The sequence below is a fragment of the Lontra canadensis genome, unplaced genomic scaffold, assembly GCF_010015895.1.
Source record: "Lontra canadensis isolate GAN:19392208 unplaced genomic scaffold, GSC_riverotter_1.0 scaffold72, whole genome shotgun sequence".
NCBI lineage: Eukaryota > Metazoa > Chordata > Mammalia > Carnivora > Mustelidae > Lontra > Lontra canadensis.
This window is the reverse complement of record NW_022631066.1, coordinates 4,146,607-4,166,691: the sequence shown is the minus strand read 5'-3', so window position 1 is coordinate 4,166,691 and position 20,085 is coordinate 4,146,607. Positions and strand designations below refer to the sequence as shown.

Sequence of the window (20,085 nt, the reverse complement as noted above, 5' to 3'; positions counted from 1 at the left end):
TGTCTTTAAGTTTGAGACCCTGGGAAAAGCCCGTGTGCTTAATGAAATATGGACACTAACCGAGGGCACCATCAGAAGCAGGAGAGGGCCTCGACGGGGGCTCCCATCTAACTCCCCCAACCATTCGTCCACTTCTGTCTGTTTTTGCTCCATGACTGACGCAACTCAAACACACATCTAGACAATGACCTAGTGATGCAGGCAACATAACAGACATGAGAACCTCCCACGTAAGTTCATCGGCTCCATATAAGGACACGGATGACGCTGACTGTGGATAAAGCAGTTAGTACTTAATAAATACCTTTTCTACCAAACTTCGAAAAACTAGAAATTCTTTTGGGTCCAATACGTAAAGTTCATCCAGAACATGTAAATTAAAATTTGTTTGTAAAACGATGGCACAAACTACTCTTTTTAGTTTTGTTTTAGAGACAAAAGTAGTACTTGCTCCGACTCTTTGCAGGTAAATACACAAATTCCAAAAATTAAAAAAAAAAAGAACGTTATTTTTAAAAGTATGAAATTCTATTTTGAAACAGAAGGTGAACATGTACACAGATACATATCAGGCCACAGGCTGTGATCTAAATATTCAAGTCGTACAGACATTCTGCCATGCAGCATAAATCTGTAATAAACAGAAATCACTCCCACATATTTGATTTCTCCTACCTCAGAGAGGAATAACATAGCCTTGGCTTTTGCGAAATGGTAAAGGCCACGCCCCTCGCCATGAGGCTGGTTCTGCAGTCACTGAAAAATGATCTTATCCGAAACAACTCCAACAAAATCACCTACTCACTGAAGGTACCCCTTGAGTTCCGGTGGTTTATATAATATACTTAGCTCATCCGCAATTACCCTTTAATAACAAACATAACCACATGGAAGAGGTACTGTTTCTGGAGTTAGGAAACTTCAGGTTTTAAATGGTAGCATTCCCATTACCAATATTAGTGTAATCAATAACAGTAAAGGTAAATTGTGCAGGGAAATCTACAGTTAAGAGCAAACACAGCAGAATGGCTGAGGCTGAGAGGGCTTTGTGCTCAATCCTTTTTCCCCTCTGCTCAACTGTGTGACCCTAGCAAGATACTTAACCTCTCTGAGTCTTTGTTTCTTCACCTCTAAAATGAGAGAAACAGTGGAGTCCACCTCAGAAGCTGCAAAGCCTGGCACAGAGTCCTCGAGAAATATTAACTTGGCTGATATTCTTGTGGTGGTCATCATTCCATCACTATTAAGAGTTTACAAAGGGGGAGCCTGGGTGGCTCAGTCGTTAAGCATCTGCCTTCAGGTCAGACCATGATCCCAGGGTCCTGGGATTGCGTCCCGCATCGGGCTCCCTGCTTGGCGGGAGGCCTGCTTCTCCCTCTCCTACTCCCTCTGCTTGTGTTCCCTCTCTCGCTGTGTCTCTCTCTGTCAAATAAATAAATAAAATCTTAAAAAAAAAAAAGAGTTTACAAAGAACTTTCTCGTGCTATAGCTTAGTACTCCCAGGTAACAGCACAAAGAAATACTCCATTTAAAATTCTATTACATTACATGTCAAATATATGGAAAGAGTATGATTCCCACCATCCTCTGGCTCTTTCCGACAAGCCACAAGGAGACAGTCATATATAAAATGTGACTGGATGGATACAAAAGTAATTTACAGATGTAGCAGTTAATAACCGCCAACATCCCTTGAGTGCTCACTGTGTTCCGGACAGTTCACTAAACATTCCAGACGTGTTACCATTACTTCTAGAAACTGGAATAGATGTTTCCCTTGAGGAAGTGAGCCCAGTCCTGTTACATAACCTGCCCCAACCTTACTGTTAAATTGATGCAGGCAGGTTGACTTCAGAGAACATGCCAACGTACTACCCCACTTCCCCAGATTGACCTCCTTTGAAAACAAACATGTGTTGGGGCGCCTGGGTGGCTCAGTGGATTAAAGCCTCTGCCTTCAGCTCAGGTCATGATCCCAGGGTCCTGGGATCGAGCCCTGCATAGGGCTCTCTGCTCAGCAGGGAGCCTGCTTCCTCCTCTCTTTCTGCCTGCCTCTTTGCCTACTTGTGATCGCTCTCTGTCAAATAAATAAATAAAATCTTAAAAAAAAAATGAAAGAAAGAAAACAAAACAAACATGTGCAAAATATTCTGGTCACTTTGCTCATTAACTACAACAGAAATGGCTAGTATGACGCTTGCTTCTCTACAGACTCAGGGCCCTACTCACTTTTCACGTGTCATCTCTCCCCCGTGCACAGGGTTCTCACCATGCAGTTAAGTAACTCAAGAACCCCAAATTGTAAATGCATTTTATGTAAATATGTATTTTTTCCCCTGGTTTCAAGAACTATTGCATTCATCAGAGTCTTCAAAAAATCCCCGAACTGTTTTTTAAAAAACCATTCGTTTAGACAGAGATCCTCCTGACACAAATTCCACCCCCATACAAAGTCTAAAAGGCTTTGCAGTTCACATATGGAACGTGCTCTGAAATTTCAATGCTTTATGATTTCATGCCTGAGTGACAGTGAAATTCATAAGGGACACCGCTCTGGATTGAGAACACAGGGACCTGTTCCTACAGATACTCTCTGTATAGGTCACCTTGAGGAAATCAATGGAAATTCGGGACTTAGTTCCATGATCTGGAAAATTATTGTGTTTTAACAATGATTGTAGGGTTTTCTCCCCAACTCGATGACCTGATGGCATAATAGTGCCACACACACATAACGAAAAATTTAAAAAAAAAATCACTGAAGTCACTTACATCACTAATGAGCTTGGTGCATTTTCTGGCCAATTCCATCCTTAGGTCTTCAATAACAGGCTTGAAGAACACCTGTGCAGAAAAACAAAGGAAAGAAACATTTTTTCTAATGATCGGCTTAGAGGAACAAGTAGCCTTCTTTAGCTGGTGTGTTCCCACTTACCGTGTCGTCTTCATCTTCCTCTTCCTCTGTTTTTCCCTCTTCTGCCTCATCTTTTACATCCTCAAATACAAGGACCCTCATTTTTACTCTGTGTATAGAGGGTTTTTTTTCTTCTTTTCTCTCTTTCTTTTTTCTTTTCTTTTTTTTAATTCACGAGGACACCCCCTTCCTCTGTACTATAGCACCCTTGAGCTCTTGGAGTCTCTGGTGTTCTGGCAGAAATGACCTTGCCCAGGCCTCATCCCTATTTAGCTCACACTTCACGCTCTTATCATGACTGTGTGTGAGTGGATGGATGGAACTGTGGAGGTCAGCCAGGACTAGCCTCCCAAGTGGAAATACCGGTCCAACAGGCAAAATTCAATTTTGTGACCTTTTAAAGTCAACATTCTCTAATCTGGGTAAGCAATCCAAAAGAGACCATTTATTCATATTTCACTAATTTAATTCATTCACAAAATAGTTTGAAAAAGACTTAAAGATTGTGGGAAAACAACTCCACAATGTAACACTCAAGATAGCACGGTCCAAAGCCTGTTATCTCAAAGATTTCCCAGCTCCCTCTAAATAAAGCTTTTGCTGGAATGTCAGACATATTTCAGATTTGGTATAGTGAATCTGGATCAATCAAACTTGTCTTATTAATCTAGGTTAAATTTTTTATGACACAAAAACATACTTCTCACATTCTAAAAGGTACTTACCTTAATTAGCTGATTAAAGGCTAGTAATTTATTATGAAAAGCCCTTTGAACCACTTTAAAGAATCTATTCTGAGTTAATTATGATCGTTACTCTTATATTGCTATTGCATTCTTTTAATTGTAAACATCATTAAACACGAGAAGTTGCAGTTAACATAGGCTGATGTATCATTTAAGAATTCTAGAAACATCACTGTTTCAAAAAAATAATAACCATGCTCTTCCATTCTGCCCATTGTGTCAATTTTTATAAATTCACTAGTCTTTATATTATAAAATATTCACTATTTATGTATTCCTCAATGTGTACCTCATGCCTGGAAAATTTTGGAAAAATAAATTATAACAGTATTTATAATGGAGTATGTGTTATCAATTATATAATTAAAAGTATATTTCTCAAAAAAAGCTTTATTGTCAATTTAGGCAATAACAACTCATAATTTATCAGTTTGGTTATTCAAACCCAGGGTAAATTAACTTTCAGGAAATCATGACATATCATTGTTGGACATAAAAAAATACCCCATGGTGAATAATGAAACTAATTATAAAATACAAATGTATTCCAAATACATTAAGTAGCCAAGAATCACGCTATTTTCTCTTAATGTCATATCTAGTTTTATCTAATTGCTTTGGCCTTACCTAAACTAAAAATTCTGACAAGATTTTTTTCTGTCATTAAGTGTAGATTATTCTTCAAATTGTTCTTCCATGAGGCCAAAGTTCCACAGAATACTCTAGAGGGGGAAGGGGGTTTCGTAAGCAAATGTGTTTGGAAAAACCTGTATGTTCATCTCTACCCCTGTCACTTAGAGATCCACATGGCATAATGACAAGTTGGAAGCTCCAAGAAGACCAAAGTCAAGAAAACTGGTTAAGTTTTATTAATCCAGTATTTCTGAAATATGAAATCCTATTCATCTAATCTAATCTACCTACTTACTACGTATAATTTTTTAATGATTCCCCATGCTCCAGAAAGTTAATGTTCTTCTGTGAAGTATTACTTAAGAGAAGCATTATCCTACTCTGGGAAAAAAAAAAAAAAAAAAAGGTTGTATTCTAGAATAGTCTTTTCATGAAATGATTTTTGGTATAGGCTAACTTAATGACATCACATATCCTACTCACTAGCAAAATGCCAAAAAGAAGTCCCCCAGGGTGCTGAATTTGGAAACCTTCACTTTTAAAATAACAACTATGTTATTTTAAACACAGCTATGTAGAGAATTCTACAGGGAATTTCTCTGCACATTATATTTGTTCCATAAGGGAGCAGAATGTGTGAACTCTGTTTCCCTCAAGCCTTCTGCCAAAAGACTGTTCTAATATTCTATAGAAGATCTATTACATTATCTTTATTTGGAAAGGGGGAAGACCAGTTTCTATAAGCTTTTCTAGAAAACTTCTAGAAGCATGGGGAGAAAATTTCACCAGATCTAGTTGAGATGACTTGTGCGGCTCACGGTGACATCTAATCCCCATGGGGAATTACCTGCAGTGGACTTCAGCGGCTGCTTTTTCTCATTTCCCATCATGTAATATGTCCTTATTGACTCTCCACTGTGCTGGAAGAAAATAATCTGTTGAGATTATGCACAGAAGTTCTGAAAGCAAAACCAAACACCATATGCACCGTAAACACACATTTTCCATTTGTGGATTTTAGAGTCAGAATTTTAAAGCCAGAGGGATCTTAAGAAATCGATCTTACTAAAAGCCCTCTCTTTTACAGAGGACAAAATTAAGACCAAGAGAAGTTAATTATTTGTCTCATCTACAAAGTTACTCAATGGAATACCAGGACCAAAACTTAACCTGAGCTTTATGTTCATTCATCGAAATAAGTGTTACTATGTCAGGCACTGTGCTTGGTGCTGGGGATGTGATGGTAAATAAAGCATACTCCTGCTAAGATAAAGAAGGAAATTTGAAAAAAAAAAAAACATAATTCAAGACATGCTGGATGAACTCCTTAATGGACTGTCTGGCAAGCTACATACATTATTTCTTCTGATTGAATGTATCTTTTTTTCCCCTCTCACCTGTAAGTATGATACAAAAGTCATGTAAAGTTTTCTTTAAAACATTTTAAGCCTTGCACTTTATCACAGCAAATCTCTCTTGTCAGTAGCTCCCAGATGCAACTTGGGGAATAAGAAGAAAGTTTTTCGTGGATAGCTATCATGTTTCAAAATTCCCTATTTTCCTCTTTACTTTTTTTAAACCACGTTAAATGTTGTGTTTTAATATATATTTGCACCTTGGGGCACCCCGATAAAGGAATATCTATATAACTGCTATCCCTTTTGCTTATCGTGTTCTTTGTGTATATTGTCTACCTCTTACTTTAGTACTCGACCCCATGCCCTGATACAGAATGAGACCAATGTGGGGATCACATTATTTATGGCAAGACCCTCTACTTCCAGCTATAGCTCTCCCACATCCTCTAGGGCAAATTCTCTACCCTCTCCACCCTCTCTCCACCCCAATTCTCCATAGTTAAATAAAAAAACCAAATTGCCAGAAGTTATTAAAAGCAAAGCACTTGAAAAATAGCAAAGCTTCTTACAAACACAAGATTTGTCAACTATCCAACAAAGGTACACAGTTCCAGGAAAAGCACCTGATAATGAAAGGGTCTTCTCAGGTCAAAGGGTAAGACTCTACAACATCAACATACATGAAAAGGCCAGAAGAGCCCCTATAGCCTAACAGCCTAAAAGATAAGGGCTCTGTTGCATATGACAATACAGAAGTCTTTTTTTTTTTTTTTTAAGATTTTATTTATTTGAGAAAGAGAGAGAGAGTGCACACAGCAGAGAGAGACAGGGAGAAGCAGAGTTTCCACTGAGTGGGGAGCCTGATGCGGAGCTCGATTCCAAGACTCTGGGATCATGACCTGAATTGAAGGCAGATGCTTAACCAACTGAGCCACCCAGGTGCCCCCAGAAGTCTTTAATTTGTTTAGAGTTTGATGTTTTTGTGTAAGCAAATATATTTCCATAGCAACTGCCAAGTCCCAGGGGTAATACAGGTATTGGGACAGAGCCCCTGGCCAAGGAAACTCCTATGTACCATCAGCACCTGTCTGCAATGCCCCACTGTCTGCAGTGTTCCCCTGTCTACAGTACTCCCTTGTCTGCAGTACTCCCCGTCTGCAGTGCTCCCTTGCCTGCAGTGCTCCCTTGCCTGCAATGCTCCCCTGTCTGTAGTGCTCCCCTGTCTTCAATGCTCCCTGTCCGCAGTGTTCCCTTATCTTCAGTGCTCCCCTGGCTTTAGCACTCCCTTGTCTGCAGAGCTCCCGTCTGCAGTACTCCCTTGTCTTTAGTGCTCCCTTGACTGCAATGCTCCCCTGTCTTCAATGCTCCCTTGTCTTTAGTGCTCCCCTGTCTGTAGTGCTCCCTTGTCTTTAGTGCTCCCCTGTCTGCAGTGCTCCCTTGTCTGCAATGCTCCCCTGTCTGCAATGATCCCTGTCTGCAGTGTACCCTTATCTGCAGTGCTCCTCTGGCTTTAGTGCTCCCTTGTCTGCAGAGCTCCAATGTCTGCAGTGCTCCCTTGTCTTTAGTGCTCCCCTATCTGCAATGCTCCCCTGTCTGCAGTGCTCCCCTGGCTTTAGTGCTCCCTTGTCTGAAGAGCTCCCCTATATGGAGTGCTCCCCTATATGCAATGCTCCCCTGTATGCAGCGGTCCCTTGTCTGCAGAGCTCCTGTCTGCAATGCTCTTAAGATCACGTGCAGTAAGAATTGCCCAGATTGTGACCAACATTTCATACTTATTTCACTTTTCCCCCATTCTTAATAGTGATAGAACATGTGCTTGTTTTCTACATGGTGATGAGAGCCTTGCAAATGAAAATCCCTAATAATTAAAATAGATGGAGATTCAGTTCTGAGTTGAGAAAACTTCCAGGGATAAACTGAAATTTTCCACTTTAAAAATTGATTCAACATTTCTTACTGCAAAATATTCCCGCTGAATGGTTCGGTGAGAGACGAATTAGCTCATCTGACTTGTTTGCCTGTCTTGGCAGTCTTTCATAGACTTGTTTTCAGTTGCCTGGGTTTTTTACATTTCTTTTTCTTTTTTTCTTTTCTTTTCTTTTTTTTTTCTTTTAATGACTATCTCCCAGAAGGTTCTTGCTTCTCAGCTGAACTCCTGGTCATTTTACTTTTGCCTCAATAGTTCCTCATGGTTTGGCAACTGTCCAAAAGAGAACTTTACTAGTAGATGAGGGGATGAAATTGTTTCTTCAAACCAGAAATGTAAGCTCTCTTGGGCAATTTGTCTTCTTTATAAAAGATGAGAGCTCCGCTTAATATTAGCCCAATCTATTTTTACAGTTTACATTCATTAAGCCCATCTTCTCCTTTTGAATGGCCATTTCATTACTGTTTGTTAATTAGAAATCAAAAGAATACAAAGCAACCTGAATAATTGTCACCATTACTAATTATGCCATTAAAATAAGATTTAATAGAATGTGTTTTCTTTTTAATTCATATTCCTGTTTTCACATGTAGAGATCCTATTCACAAATGAGAGCCATGCATCTAAACTGGTGTTGGAGGAGAAGAACAAGAAACTGCAAATTGTTTTTGGCAAAATTTCTGGGTTGGGTGTGGTTGGGATGCCAAAATCAAAAGTATGTTCCAGATGTACTGACTGGGGCGTTCTCATTCAGAGTCTACATTAACATAAGCACCCAGCAAACTGAAGGACTTTGATTTAATTCTCTGCTTACTTGAGACAGTAGTTCAGTATGTACAACAGTGAAGTTCATACAGTCGCTTTCACAAGCCTTCCCACTGAGAGAAGCCAAAGTTCTGGGTGGCTTCTGTAAGCCTTGTAACCAGAACCAAAGGGTCAGGCACAATCAAACAGCTTGGCTATCCCAGAAAGTATCCTTTTCCTAGAATTTTGTGTGAGATGTGTCAGGAAGAATTGTGAAAGACTTTGAAACTGGTTAAAAAAAAAAAAAAAAAGCCTCCTGTGTTATCTAGTGTTACCTCTGGCTAATTTGGCCTTTTGCTGTCTTTGAACTGCTTCACAAGACCATAAAATGTTAAAAAACTGGTAACAATGCTAATGATGCTTTATCCATACAAATGCAAATTAATTGTGTCCTGGGGAAAAGCAATCGATTACTGGTCCTATCAATAGAGCCTTTGCTTTATTTCTAAATTCATTTCAGCAATTCCTTATTACTTATTCACGCGTGTTCTTCAAATTCACCTATGAACCAATCTTAACGTCTTATTGGTGCCCTCATTCATTAATGAGTTAAAATCTTTAAAATGTGTTTATTTTATGTTACACGAGAATCATGATTTCACCATTTAAGAAAATCCTTTAATGGATGTAAATGATTTAATTACCCTCATTGCTTTCCTTCAACATTTGGCAAAAGTGGAAAGGGAAAAGTTATCACCGGACAAAGCGCTCGGCTCTCAGCTGTGAAACATAATTGTAAAAATCTTTGGTGTTCATTGAAATTAGCTTTTTGTTTTGTTTTGTCCTCAGGTCTGATCTCGCTTGACTACTGGCGAATGCCACATGTGTGCTTGTATATGTGTACATTCACACACAACACACACACACACACACACACACACACACACCCATACACATGCGCGGGAGCAGATTTAATTCACCACAGCTGCCAGTTCCCTCTTGAAAAGCATACAAGTCCTCGATAAATGCAAAGACTTAATTACTTCTCACATCTGGAAAAACTTGAATATGAGAGTGGATTTATTGAAGAAGCTCTTTGCTTGGCTGTCAACACCATATCAAGAGCCAGAGAGCGCGTGGGCTTGATCACGGCTGGCAATTCTTTAACTCTTCAGAGATAGATGTTCTACCAATTAATTCATAACATGTCCTAAGCAGGGACAAGATTTATGAATTTGAGGAAAACACCAGAAAGTAAATGATGTTCTAGTCGTTTATGGAGAAAAGCCGTTTTTGTTATGTTTTCAGGGGGAAAAAAATCATATACTGCTTTAAAATGTGGAAATAATGAGGAAATCCTTAAATTCTGGAAATGAAGGGAAGGCTTTGGGGTTGTGGAGCACATTAAAACAAACAGCCATTAGAACAATAATTTCATAAATACATACAAAGCTAGATGATTCTGCTCTTTTTTGGAAACAGTGTAATAATGCTCCTAAAAGGGAAGTAGGGAGTTACATGAGCTCATAACAAGATTTAGTAGGAACCCAGCAATGGGCAGAACTCCCCCTAGAGAGGATATTTGAGCCAGAATTAGACAAAGTGATGGGGTTTAGGGAAGGCATCCAAAGCATTTGCAAAGACCCAGAGACAAGAGTTGGAACTAAAAGTTCAATGTCATTGGAGAACACAATGGAGGGAGAAGAGGGCAGCAGAGCAGCAAGGAGACCTGCAATGGGATCCTCAGGGGACAGACTGATGAAGTAAATGGATGGAAATCACTTATCCTAACACAAAAAGCTTAAGCCCATTTGAACCGTGAATCCTTTACAAACAACACAGTTTCTGGTCAATTAACTACAGAAACAGCACCTTTACACCTACTCTGTTCCCTTCAGATGCCTTGAATTTAATTTCTACCCCTTCATTTCACCATCAGCCTATTTAAATTCACTGTGTATCTGGAATTTATGAAAATTCATAGTGAAGAAATTACTCCCAGGTTTGTTGGTTTAATGAAGGGAAATACATGTGTGTTATATATACCCCCAAATAAATGGAATTGATGTTAAATGTGTTTAAAATATAAATTTCACACTTCCACATTTCTATAATTACAAGTTTATTATTGGAATGCACCTATGTTTTTCTACTCTTTCCTGAATAAGTGGTATCAATGCTTTCAACAGAAACCTTAAAGCATCCAATAACTATACCTACATTCATTAAGGATTTGATTTATCCTGAAATCTTGATTATTTTTTTTTTAAGATTTTACTTCTTTGTTTGAGAGAGGGAGAGCGCACACAGAGCAAGGGGAAGGGGAGGAGGGGGAGAAGGAGAGGAAGAAGCAGACTTCCCACAGAGCAGGGAGCACAACATGGGGCTCAATCCCAGGATCCTGGGATCATGAATTCATCATAGTTGCAAGCCAGAGAAAACAACATAACTGATAATCACAAGTTCAGAACTTCTGAAGCACTAATTTCTGCATTGTATTCCAACTGTTTCAATGGAGTTTCTTCATGTATAACTCAAAATATAACATAATATCAAAATAGGATCATAGTTAAAGTGAAGGTGTAATTAAAACAGCCATATAGTGATGTTTTAAAACATTTGGTACTCTTTGAATAGTGAGAAGTAGTTGAACATATATTGGCGGTAATTTCTGAGTACTTTGTCTTCTTTATTATTTAATATGTGTGTGTGTCTGTCTTCATTTATTTCACCATGCACCAATATTTTGTGTACATTCTATGGTCCAGGCACTATCTTAATCTCCTCAGATAATCAATGAACAAAACCGATAAACATCCCTACCCATTTCTCCTATGTCAATCACATATTCATTCATCAAATATTGATTGAACATCTAGTTTATGCCATGAGCTGTAATAAGCATTGTGTCCCAGGAGTATTTCAGATACTGAATATACATATGAGAGTCAGTATTCAATGGTATAGTCAGTGAAAATGTGAATTTTCTTAGAATATGATAAAATTTGTTGGACTTATAAAACCTATATTTCAAGAAAAGAGCAGGATGCTTTAAAGAACTTCTCTCAATGTTCGATTAATTTTGTAGATGTCAATTTTCTATCCAACTTCCTACTCCATATCTATAGATGGTTTTCTCCAGCCTTCTTTTTTTTTCTCAAATTGTGCATGTGAAATTTTCCTTCATAACCGCAATGTTTGGCATATTTTTTATTTGCTCCTAAAGTGGCATCCCTCAGGCAACATCTATCCGTGATGTTTTAACTATTTCAGAAACATTCTCTAGAGCAGCTCTGACTAGTAGAAATATACATATGTGACCTATATATGTAACCTTAAATATTGTGGTTATCACATTAAAAAAAGAAATATATTACACTGATTTTAATGATATAATTGATTCAGCTCAATTTACCTGAAATATTATCATTTGAACAGGTAATCAATATGAAAAGTATTGGGATATTTTATATTATTTTATACTAAGTCTCTGAAATCCAATGTATTTTAATCTTACATTTCTAGTACATCTCAATTCAGATGAGATCTTACTGGATAGTGGCTATGATTGCCCAGTGTAGCTGTAGTAATATTATAAGACTGTAAATCATTAGCTCTTTTTCATTTTGATTGTATATATCTTAAATGTGAAAAAGATACATTTAACATTAAACTTCTTAAGATGAGAATTTCAGAATCCTAATAAGCAAGCAATAAAAACTGCAATCTAATTTCATTTCCAGACCTATTTAAATCAGAGTCCTCTGTATGGGAATGTATTTTATTAAAGGTTTAAATTGTTCTTATAAATAATGAACTAACTCTTTAAATGATGTTTTAATTAACTTCACCAAAGGTATATTTTAAAAATCCTATCTTGTTTCACTAATGAGAATGACATCTTTAAATTCCCAGCAGTTTTCAGGATAAATATTCACTCTTTAATTATCTATCTAATAAATAGATAATTATATGAGTGAATAATAGCTATTCACTCTTTATTTCTCTACCTAACGACAAAAAAGTCCAAATAGTGAAGTATCTTCCATTGGTCCTCCCATTTTTAACTCATATAACCCAATTTAAAACACACCAGCAATTGCTTCTCAGTTGGGCTAGGTAAATCCTTTTAAAACCATGTTATAAAGCAATGTTACAATGATACCTTACTAAAGAGACAATAGATCATTTAAAGAAGCTAAGTCTTTTACTGAAATGAGATTTTTTTTCCATTAAAAACACTAAATTTTCGGGGTGCCTGGGTGGCTCAGTGGGTTAAAGCCTCTGCCTTCGGCTTAGGTCATGATCTCGGGGTCCAGGGATTGAACCCCGCATCGGGCTCTCTGCTCAGCAGGGAGCCTGCTTCCCTTCCCCTTTCTCTGCCTGCCTCTCTGCCTACTTGTGATCTCCGCCAAATAAATAAATAAAATCTTTAAAAAAGAATTTGAATTTTCAAATTCTCAGCAGAAAAGTCCTTGATCAATGAAAGGAAACGCAGTATCTCTTATTTCTGTTGCACAGAGGACCCAGCTTCTTTTCTCCAAGGTACCAACAAAAGTGGATATTTTGTAACTACTAAGATCTTCAATAATATCTAAATGCAATGAAGTGCTTTGAATCAAAAATACATGAAGTGATATCCAAGGACTTAAATTATATTGGTGCTATCCCACACCCAAGATCTGCTGAAAATTCTGGAGAAAGTTAAACTCTATATAAAAATGGAAGACAGTCAAGGACTCTTATAAGCTCCCTAGTAGAGGGCACAGAAGGGTGACCACCATATGCCAAGCACGGTGACTGTGGGCTTTCCATATAGAAGCCCATTTAACCCTCACAACATCCATTTCACAGATGACACACTGGGACCGGGAGTGGATAACTTGCCAAAGTTCTCACACCAAGAGATTCCAACCCAGGTCTGTACTGCTTTAATCTGTGTAAAATCTATGGAAACACGGAACAATAGAACACTCAATGACTTTAATTTCTTTCTGATAATGATATTATTACTTTCTATCATTTTTTTCTTCAATTTCCAACTTCCAAGGTATTATCATTACTGACAGTGACTTAAGGGAAGAGTAACTGTGGTATGGAGACAATTGGATTCCTGAGATTGGCAAAAACAAGAACTCCCCAGGAGTCAGAAGCCATGGGAAAGCAGGTAATAATGATAGTATTAGGAGCATCCGGGACCTGGCAGGAACCAAATCTGAGAAACTTTTCTGATTTTTATTCATTTTTTTTTACAGGTTTTTTTTTTCCAGTGTTCCAGAATTCATTGTTTATGCACCACACCCAGTGATCCATGCAATACATGTCCTCCTTAATACATTAATGGAAAATGTATAAGCAGTAGTAAGCTGGAAAATATTTCACAACCATCTCTCCCAGGGAAGAAGGAAAGGAAGGGAGGGAGGGAGGGAGGCTGACAGGTAGGAAGGGAAGGAAGGAGGGAAGAAAGGAAGGAAGGAATGGATGGCTGACCACAACAGGCTCAGATGAGCTGACAGGAGCCAACAATATGAAACACTGTAATTAACAACAATAAAAGCCTCTATCTCCTAGGATATGGACCAAAGGCTGCCAGTCAACCTGAGAAACTAATCTTCCAAATTTTAAAATAGACATTTCAAGATACAGTTATACCCCTAGTGCTATTCTGTTCTGTATCTGTATGTTGACATACAGAAACAGAAAGCAACACTTTTTCTCTACTGATCACTATGTCCTGAGATCATAAATTCTGTGTTTGTGGCACTCTTAAACACAATTTAAATATAGAGAAGATATTGTACACACAAATGAAGGAAAGGGAGTGGAGAATAATTATAAGAAGTGGAGTCTACACTTTCTACATAGCTGCCTTGACACCCAAAAAGATTTGTTGAGTTTTCTTTTAAAAGGATTCAGTAAAAAGGGCGCCTGGGTGGCTCAGTCAGTAAGTGTCTGCCTTCGGCTCAGGTCATGATCCCGGGGTCCTGGGATCAAGCCCTGCCTTGGGCACCCTACTCAGCGGGAAGTCTGCTTCTCCCTCTCTCACTCCCCCTACTTGTGTTCCCTCTCTCGCTCTCTCTCTCTCTCTGTCAAACAAATAAATAAAATCTTTAGGGGGGAAAAAGGATTCAATAAATAACAATTTAAACAGTATGGAGTTTCTTCAAAAAAATTAGAAATACTGCATGATCTAGCTCTTCCATCTCTGGGTATTTTTCTGAAAGAAATAAGAAACACTTACTCAAAAAGATCTGCACCCCCATGGTCAAGGCAGCATTATTTATAATAGTCAAGATACGGAAACTACCTAAGTGTCTATTGACAGATGAATGGATAAAGAAAATGTGGTATATGCATAGAATGGAATATTATTCAGCCATAAAAAGGAAGGAATTTTTGCCATATGTGACAACATGGATGCATCTTGAGGGTATTATGCCAAATGCAATAAAATAAGGAAAATACCAGAGAAAGACAAATACCATATGATCTCACTATAAGGGGAATCTAAAAAAAAAAAACAAAACAAAAAACAAAAAACAAAAAAACACAAAAACAAAAACAAAAAATCCACACCAAACCAAGTTCAGATTATTGGTGGTTACCAGAAGCAGGCAAGGGGGAGAGGTGAAATGAGTGAAAGGGATCAGAAAGTATCAATTTCCAGCTAAGTCACAGGGATATAATATACAGCATGGTGGCTATAGTTAATGACACTGTATTGTGCTTTTGAAATTTGCTAAGAGAGTAAATCTTAGAAGTTTTCATCACAAGAAAAAAAAATTTTTGTAACTCTGTATGGTGATGGATATTAACTAAACTTGTTGTGGTGATCATTTCACAGTGTATACAAATATTGAATCATCATGTTCTACACCTCAAACTAATATGTTATAGGTCAATTATGCCTCAATAAAAATTTTTTAAAAACACTAAGAATTCAGAAAATTGCAAGTATTTGTTGAAAATAGTGTGATAGTAGTGACTTTTATAGTACTCATTCCCTGATTTACACAAAACTGATAATTTGCCAAAAAATTGAATTCTCTAGACTTATACTAGAATATTGGGAAAAATTAATCACAAAATATAATGCCAATAATAGTCATAGTAAAGAAATGCTGACCTTATAGGCACTCTGAGCTGAAAATTCAAAGTTCATTTAACAAGATCACTTATTTTTTAAATATATGTGTTCTGGCCATTTCTTGTAAATCTAAACCATTTTTAAAGCACGGAATAGCTACTTTCAAGGTTTTCTATGACAAACTCTCCAATAAAAGTGAACTCCTTAAAGAGTAATCATGCTATGAGGGTCTCTTTTGTGTCAAAATTTTTATTTAAGTATAAAGTTTGCCATAAAGGAGGTACTTTTGCTGATATGCATTAAGAAAGTAGCAAGGACACATTTTTTCAAGATTTTAAGCTTGATACCAGACCATTATTATAACCTTAAGAAATAATTTTTCTACAGAAATATTACTACATGTGCATCTGATCAAGGCTGTACCTAGTTCCTTATTTTAAGATTTAAAATCACTATATATGGATTTCCTTTGATAATTCTTTACAATATTTACTTTACTTTCACTTGTACAAAATAGTCATGAGTTAGGGAAACCTCAGATTTTAATTTAATCAGAATAAATAGCTAAATTGTATTATCCTGTATTAAAATATTCATATGTATGGATTTTTTTCAACTTATTACAATAGCTTTAGATTTGCTTATTAACAAACATTACAAGATTAATTTTTAAGATTTTATTTATTTATTTGACAGAGAGAGAGAGAGGGAACACAAGCAAGGGGAGTGGGAGAGAGAGAAGCAGGCTTCCTCCTGAGCAGGGAGCCCGAGGCAGGGCTTCATCCCAGGTCCTTGAGATCATGACCCAAGCTGAAGGCAGCTGCTTAATGAATGAGCCACCCAGGTGCCCCAATATTTTTTTTTTAAGAGATCATCTCTTTGCTGATTAAGTGTGGCTAACTCAAAATACAAATTTCTTGGAAAGGGGTAAATTATCTATATGACAAAACCGAATCTTCTGGGATAGAGTTGCAGAAGACTTTATTAGAAAGAAAATTACACATAGTTTTATGCTTTAACAAGTGTTTTATTTAACTTACCTTTTTAGTTATACTTTAAATTCAGTATTTTATATATATATATATATATATATGTTATATATATATATATATATAGTACTTTTCTAAAACAGCAATAGTGAATGGCCTTTTTAAACAAATCACCTTTGTTTAAATATTCAAAGGTTGAGAGGTTTATGATATAAGGACTAACTAATTTTCAAAACACCATCAGAAATGTATCTTTCAGAGAACATTCCAGGCTTTTATGATGTTTCTCTTTCAGAAGCAAGATCAGTGATGGTATTTGGAGCCATGTTTGATGAAGATTATAACTGACTCATGAACTATGTTACAGGGAGGCTTCTGCTCAAGTTCTTTCTATTCTACTTAAAAAAAAAAAAATGTGTGCCCAAGATTATATTCTACACTGAACAGATAACAGAACATTATGCTGTTTTCTAGCCTGGCAAAAACACTATGATGGACCAGGCAAGAATGACTAAAGCACAAAAGAGATTAGAAGCCACTAGCACCTCACTGAATGAACCTTAATACCAGAACCATCACTGGAAAAGGAGTGAACCTAGGAAGCACGACTTCCAGTGTGTGGAGTGCAGAGAGCACCAGCCACACCAAGAGGAGTCCCCTGATCTGAGTTCAAAACCCCAGTCTGCTAGTGACCTGTCCTGGGGTGGGGGGGAGGTATGTGAGTGTGTCATTTGAAGTCTTTGGTTCTTTATTTTCTCCTTGGTCAAGAATTAACATCAGTCTTTCTGGGTTCTGCAATTGTATGCTACCAACTTTATCCACTAATTGCTGGGGTACAAAGCCTTCGAAGATAAGAACATCATCTGTTGACAAATGCTTTTATCAAATCAGTTTGGGTTTCGGTAACAGTGGAAGTGAAGTAAGCTGTACTGGACAGTCGACACTGTGCTAAGCCCCTCACATGTCTCATGCACATGCCTGAACTCTCTAGAAAGTAAATACTGAGGATCCCCACCCTGAAGCTCTAACGTAGAGTAATCTGCTTAAAAGTAACATGAACAGTACTGGACCCGAGATCTTCGATCCGTTTACGTATGCCCTCACCACATAAACACATCGTGAGTTTTCAGAACTTTAATGTTATATGGCTGGAATCTACTTTCAAAAACGCCCCTTGGGGCACCTGGGTGGCTCAGTGGGTTAAAGCCTCTGCCTTCGGCTCAGGTCATGATCCCAAGGTCCTGGGATCGAGCCCCGCATCAGCTCTCGGTCAGCAGGGAGCCTGCTTCCTCCTCTCTCTCTGCCTACTTGTGATCTTTGTCTGTCAAATAAATAAATAAAATCTTTAAAAAAAAAAAAAAAAACGCCCCTTGCGTTGGACTATAGGTCAGAAACCAAGCAGGTATGACCAGAGAGGTAAGAAAGCATAGGATATTTATAAAACCTATTCCCACATACATCAATTTGTTTCTGTTATGAAGAAATAGCCTTTCAACAACCACAAGGACATTTTCATAGTCTAGCCTAAAAACTAGAGGATTAAATCAAGGTATCCATCTATATGAAAGTATAAGTGCGTTCTATGAGCACATAAAATAGGGTTGTATTCCCAAGGCACGGGAAATCATCAGTGATGTAGCTATGCTGAGTATATTCATGGGTATGTGTTCCAAAATCAATATAAACATCATCAGTGGGAAATTAAATTCTGATAGAGCCAAAAGTACGGCTCTGAAAAGCTTTTAAGCGTTTAGCTTGACAGTGATCTCATGGGGAGTTCAAGCTTGCTTTTCAAGCAACGACACTGTCCAAAGCCCTACAAAGTAGATATTTATCATACCATTCAATCTGTTGCAAAAGTTTCATGGCAGTTTGACTCAGTATGAGAAAATAAAGTTTTCACATCATCACAAATGGGGAAAGAAATTGTTCTCTTAAGCATTTGTCCCTTTCCTTGTCCGACAATTTAATTAACATTCTCTCTCCAGGTTATAGTAATAACGTTTCTTAGTCTTCACCCTAATAATATTTTAGTTCTGAAAATATGAATGTGAACATGAAAAGACAAAAATCACTTTTTCAAAATAAACTACATGACCGACACGACTCTCTTTTGTGATAGTTCTGTTTAATATTTTCAGTTGTATTACCACCTCCCAAAGGAATGCTGGAGACTGTGGCTTACAAGAAGAGTAAATCAATCAATGGCATTGATATGTTTTAAATATAAAGGTATATTGCCCATGTATCTATGTAGTATTTTCAAATAGTTTAGTATTTGAATCAAAATACCCATATGTGAACTACGGTTTATAAAGGCCTATGTTAGGCATTGCAAGAAATAGAAAACTGAATAAAATCTAGCCTTTCACAGAGATGAGGCAATTAAAGAGTACACCAAAGCCATCAGAGAATTACAGAGAGCTGTGAGGGTTCAGAAGATAGAAGAAACCAGAAATACCAAGCAGACTCTAATCAAGGAACACTGCCTTTGATCTGCACATTATGAAGATGAGTCAGATTTTCCTAAGTGAGAACAGGAAGGATGGCGGACAGAGCACAAGCAAAGACAGCAGAACAGCCAGACGATGGGCCCCTTGAGAGATAAGCACAGTGTGCATAGAGGAGTGTAGGAGTAAGGACTACTCGAAAGGCAGAATAGGATGGCTGCAAATGTCAAGCCAACCATTTTATATATAATTCAATCAGAAATGTTGCATTTTGAAGTCTTAAGCGGAGGAGTGACCTATAAATCCAATATAGAAAAATTAATCTAGTTGCAACAGACTGACAGGAGAGGGAAGAGAATATCAGAAGATTTCTGCAGAATAGCCCACGTCGAAAATAAAGACGGAGACCGGGGTCATGAAGTTGAGAGACACTAGAAAGATGTAGGCAGAACGACAGAGAAGATATGAAGAATGAGAGGCCATTCAAAGGTATTTTGAGTTGGTTAAAGAGAAAGGGCATGGCATGTGGAGTCGAAGGTAGAGTTGTTCTGGGGGAGGCAGCCATCAGTTAGGTGCCCATAGTGGGCAGATTTGGGCACAGGCTCAGCTCAGGGACTGGGGTCCAAGCTCAGGGAGCCACAGGCAAATGGTGGAGAAAAAGCAAAGAGGACAAGCTTCTAAGGCATCACCTGAAGAGTGGCGAAGTGTCCTCCAAAGGCACTGCTAAAGTTTCATGCTGTACCTAAGAAAAAAGGAGTGCTGTACGTGCTTCAAACAAGGTCCCCTATGAGACAAGGACAAATGCTCTCTTTTCTGTTCTCTTACCAATTCTCAAAAATGAGACTACTTTGTTTTAGTGGAATGTTTCATTAAAAATATTTCTTGAGACACCATTCTATGAGCTAGGAACTTAGAATACAAACAAATTTATTATCTCCCCAAAAAGGGGCTTTTAAAACAATTTACATATTCTCATCTGTTTGTAAAAATGTCAGATGTGCACAGTTTACTGGAAATAGCAAAAAGCAACAAAACCAAGTGTTTGAAATACTGCATCAGGAATTGCTGTTGAAATTTAGCAAATGCTTTTTCAGCATTAGATGGCTTTTCTTATTTGACTTATTTGAGCATATTAACTTCATGATATTAATAGATCTCTTAATATCTAGCCATCTTTGTAATCTTGGGTAAAATACTAGTTGCTGTTGGTAGATTATTCCTTGAATGAATGTGATTT

General features: G+C 37.6%; 1 protein-coding gene across 9 annotated transcripts in view; it reads right to left on the bottom strand.

Moving 5' to 3' along the window:
* NEBL (nebulette) overlaps window positions 1-20,085 on the bottom strand; it is a 355,773-nt gene that overhangs the window by 104,589 nt on the left and 231,099 nt on the right. For 3 of the 9 annotated variants that reach the window (XM_032880855.1, XM_032880861.1, XM_032880856.1), the window contains exons 1-2: window positions 2,936-3,480; window positions 2,773-2,844 (exon numbers count right to left, since the gene is read on the bottom strand). The exons of 2 other annotated variants lie outside the window; for them this stretch is intronic. In XM_032880855.1, the coding sequence (XP_032736746.1) occupies window positions 2,773-2,844; window positions 2,936-3,016 (153 nt within the window). In that variant the 5' untranslated portion in view covers window positions 3,017-3,480. Of the gene's footprint in view, window positions 1-2,772; window positions 2,845-2,935; window positions 3,487-20,085 lie in introns of those variants that run through there. 4 more of the 9 variants (XM_032880860.1, XM_032880859.1, XM_032880858.1 and 1 more) reach the window with 4 other exon arrangements.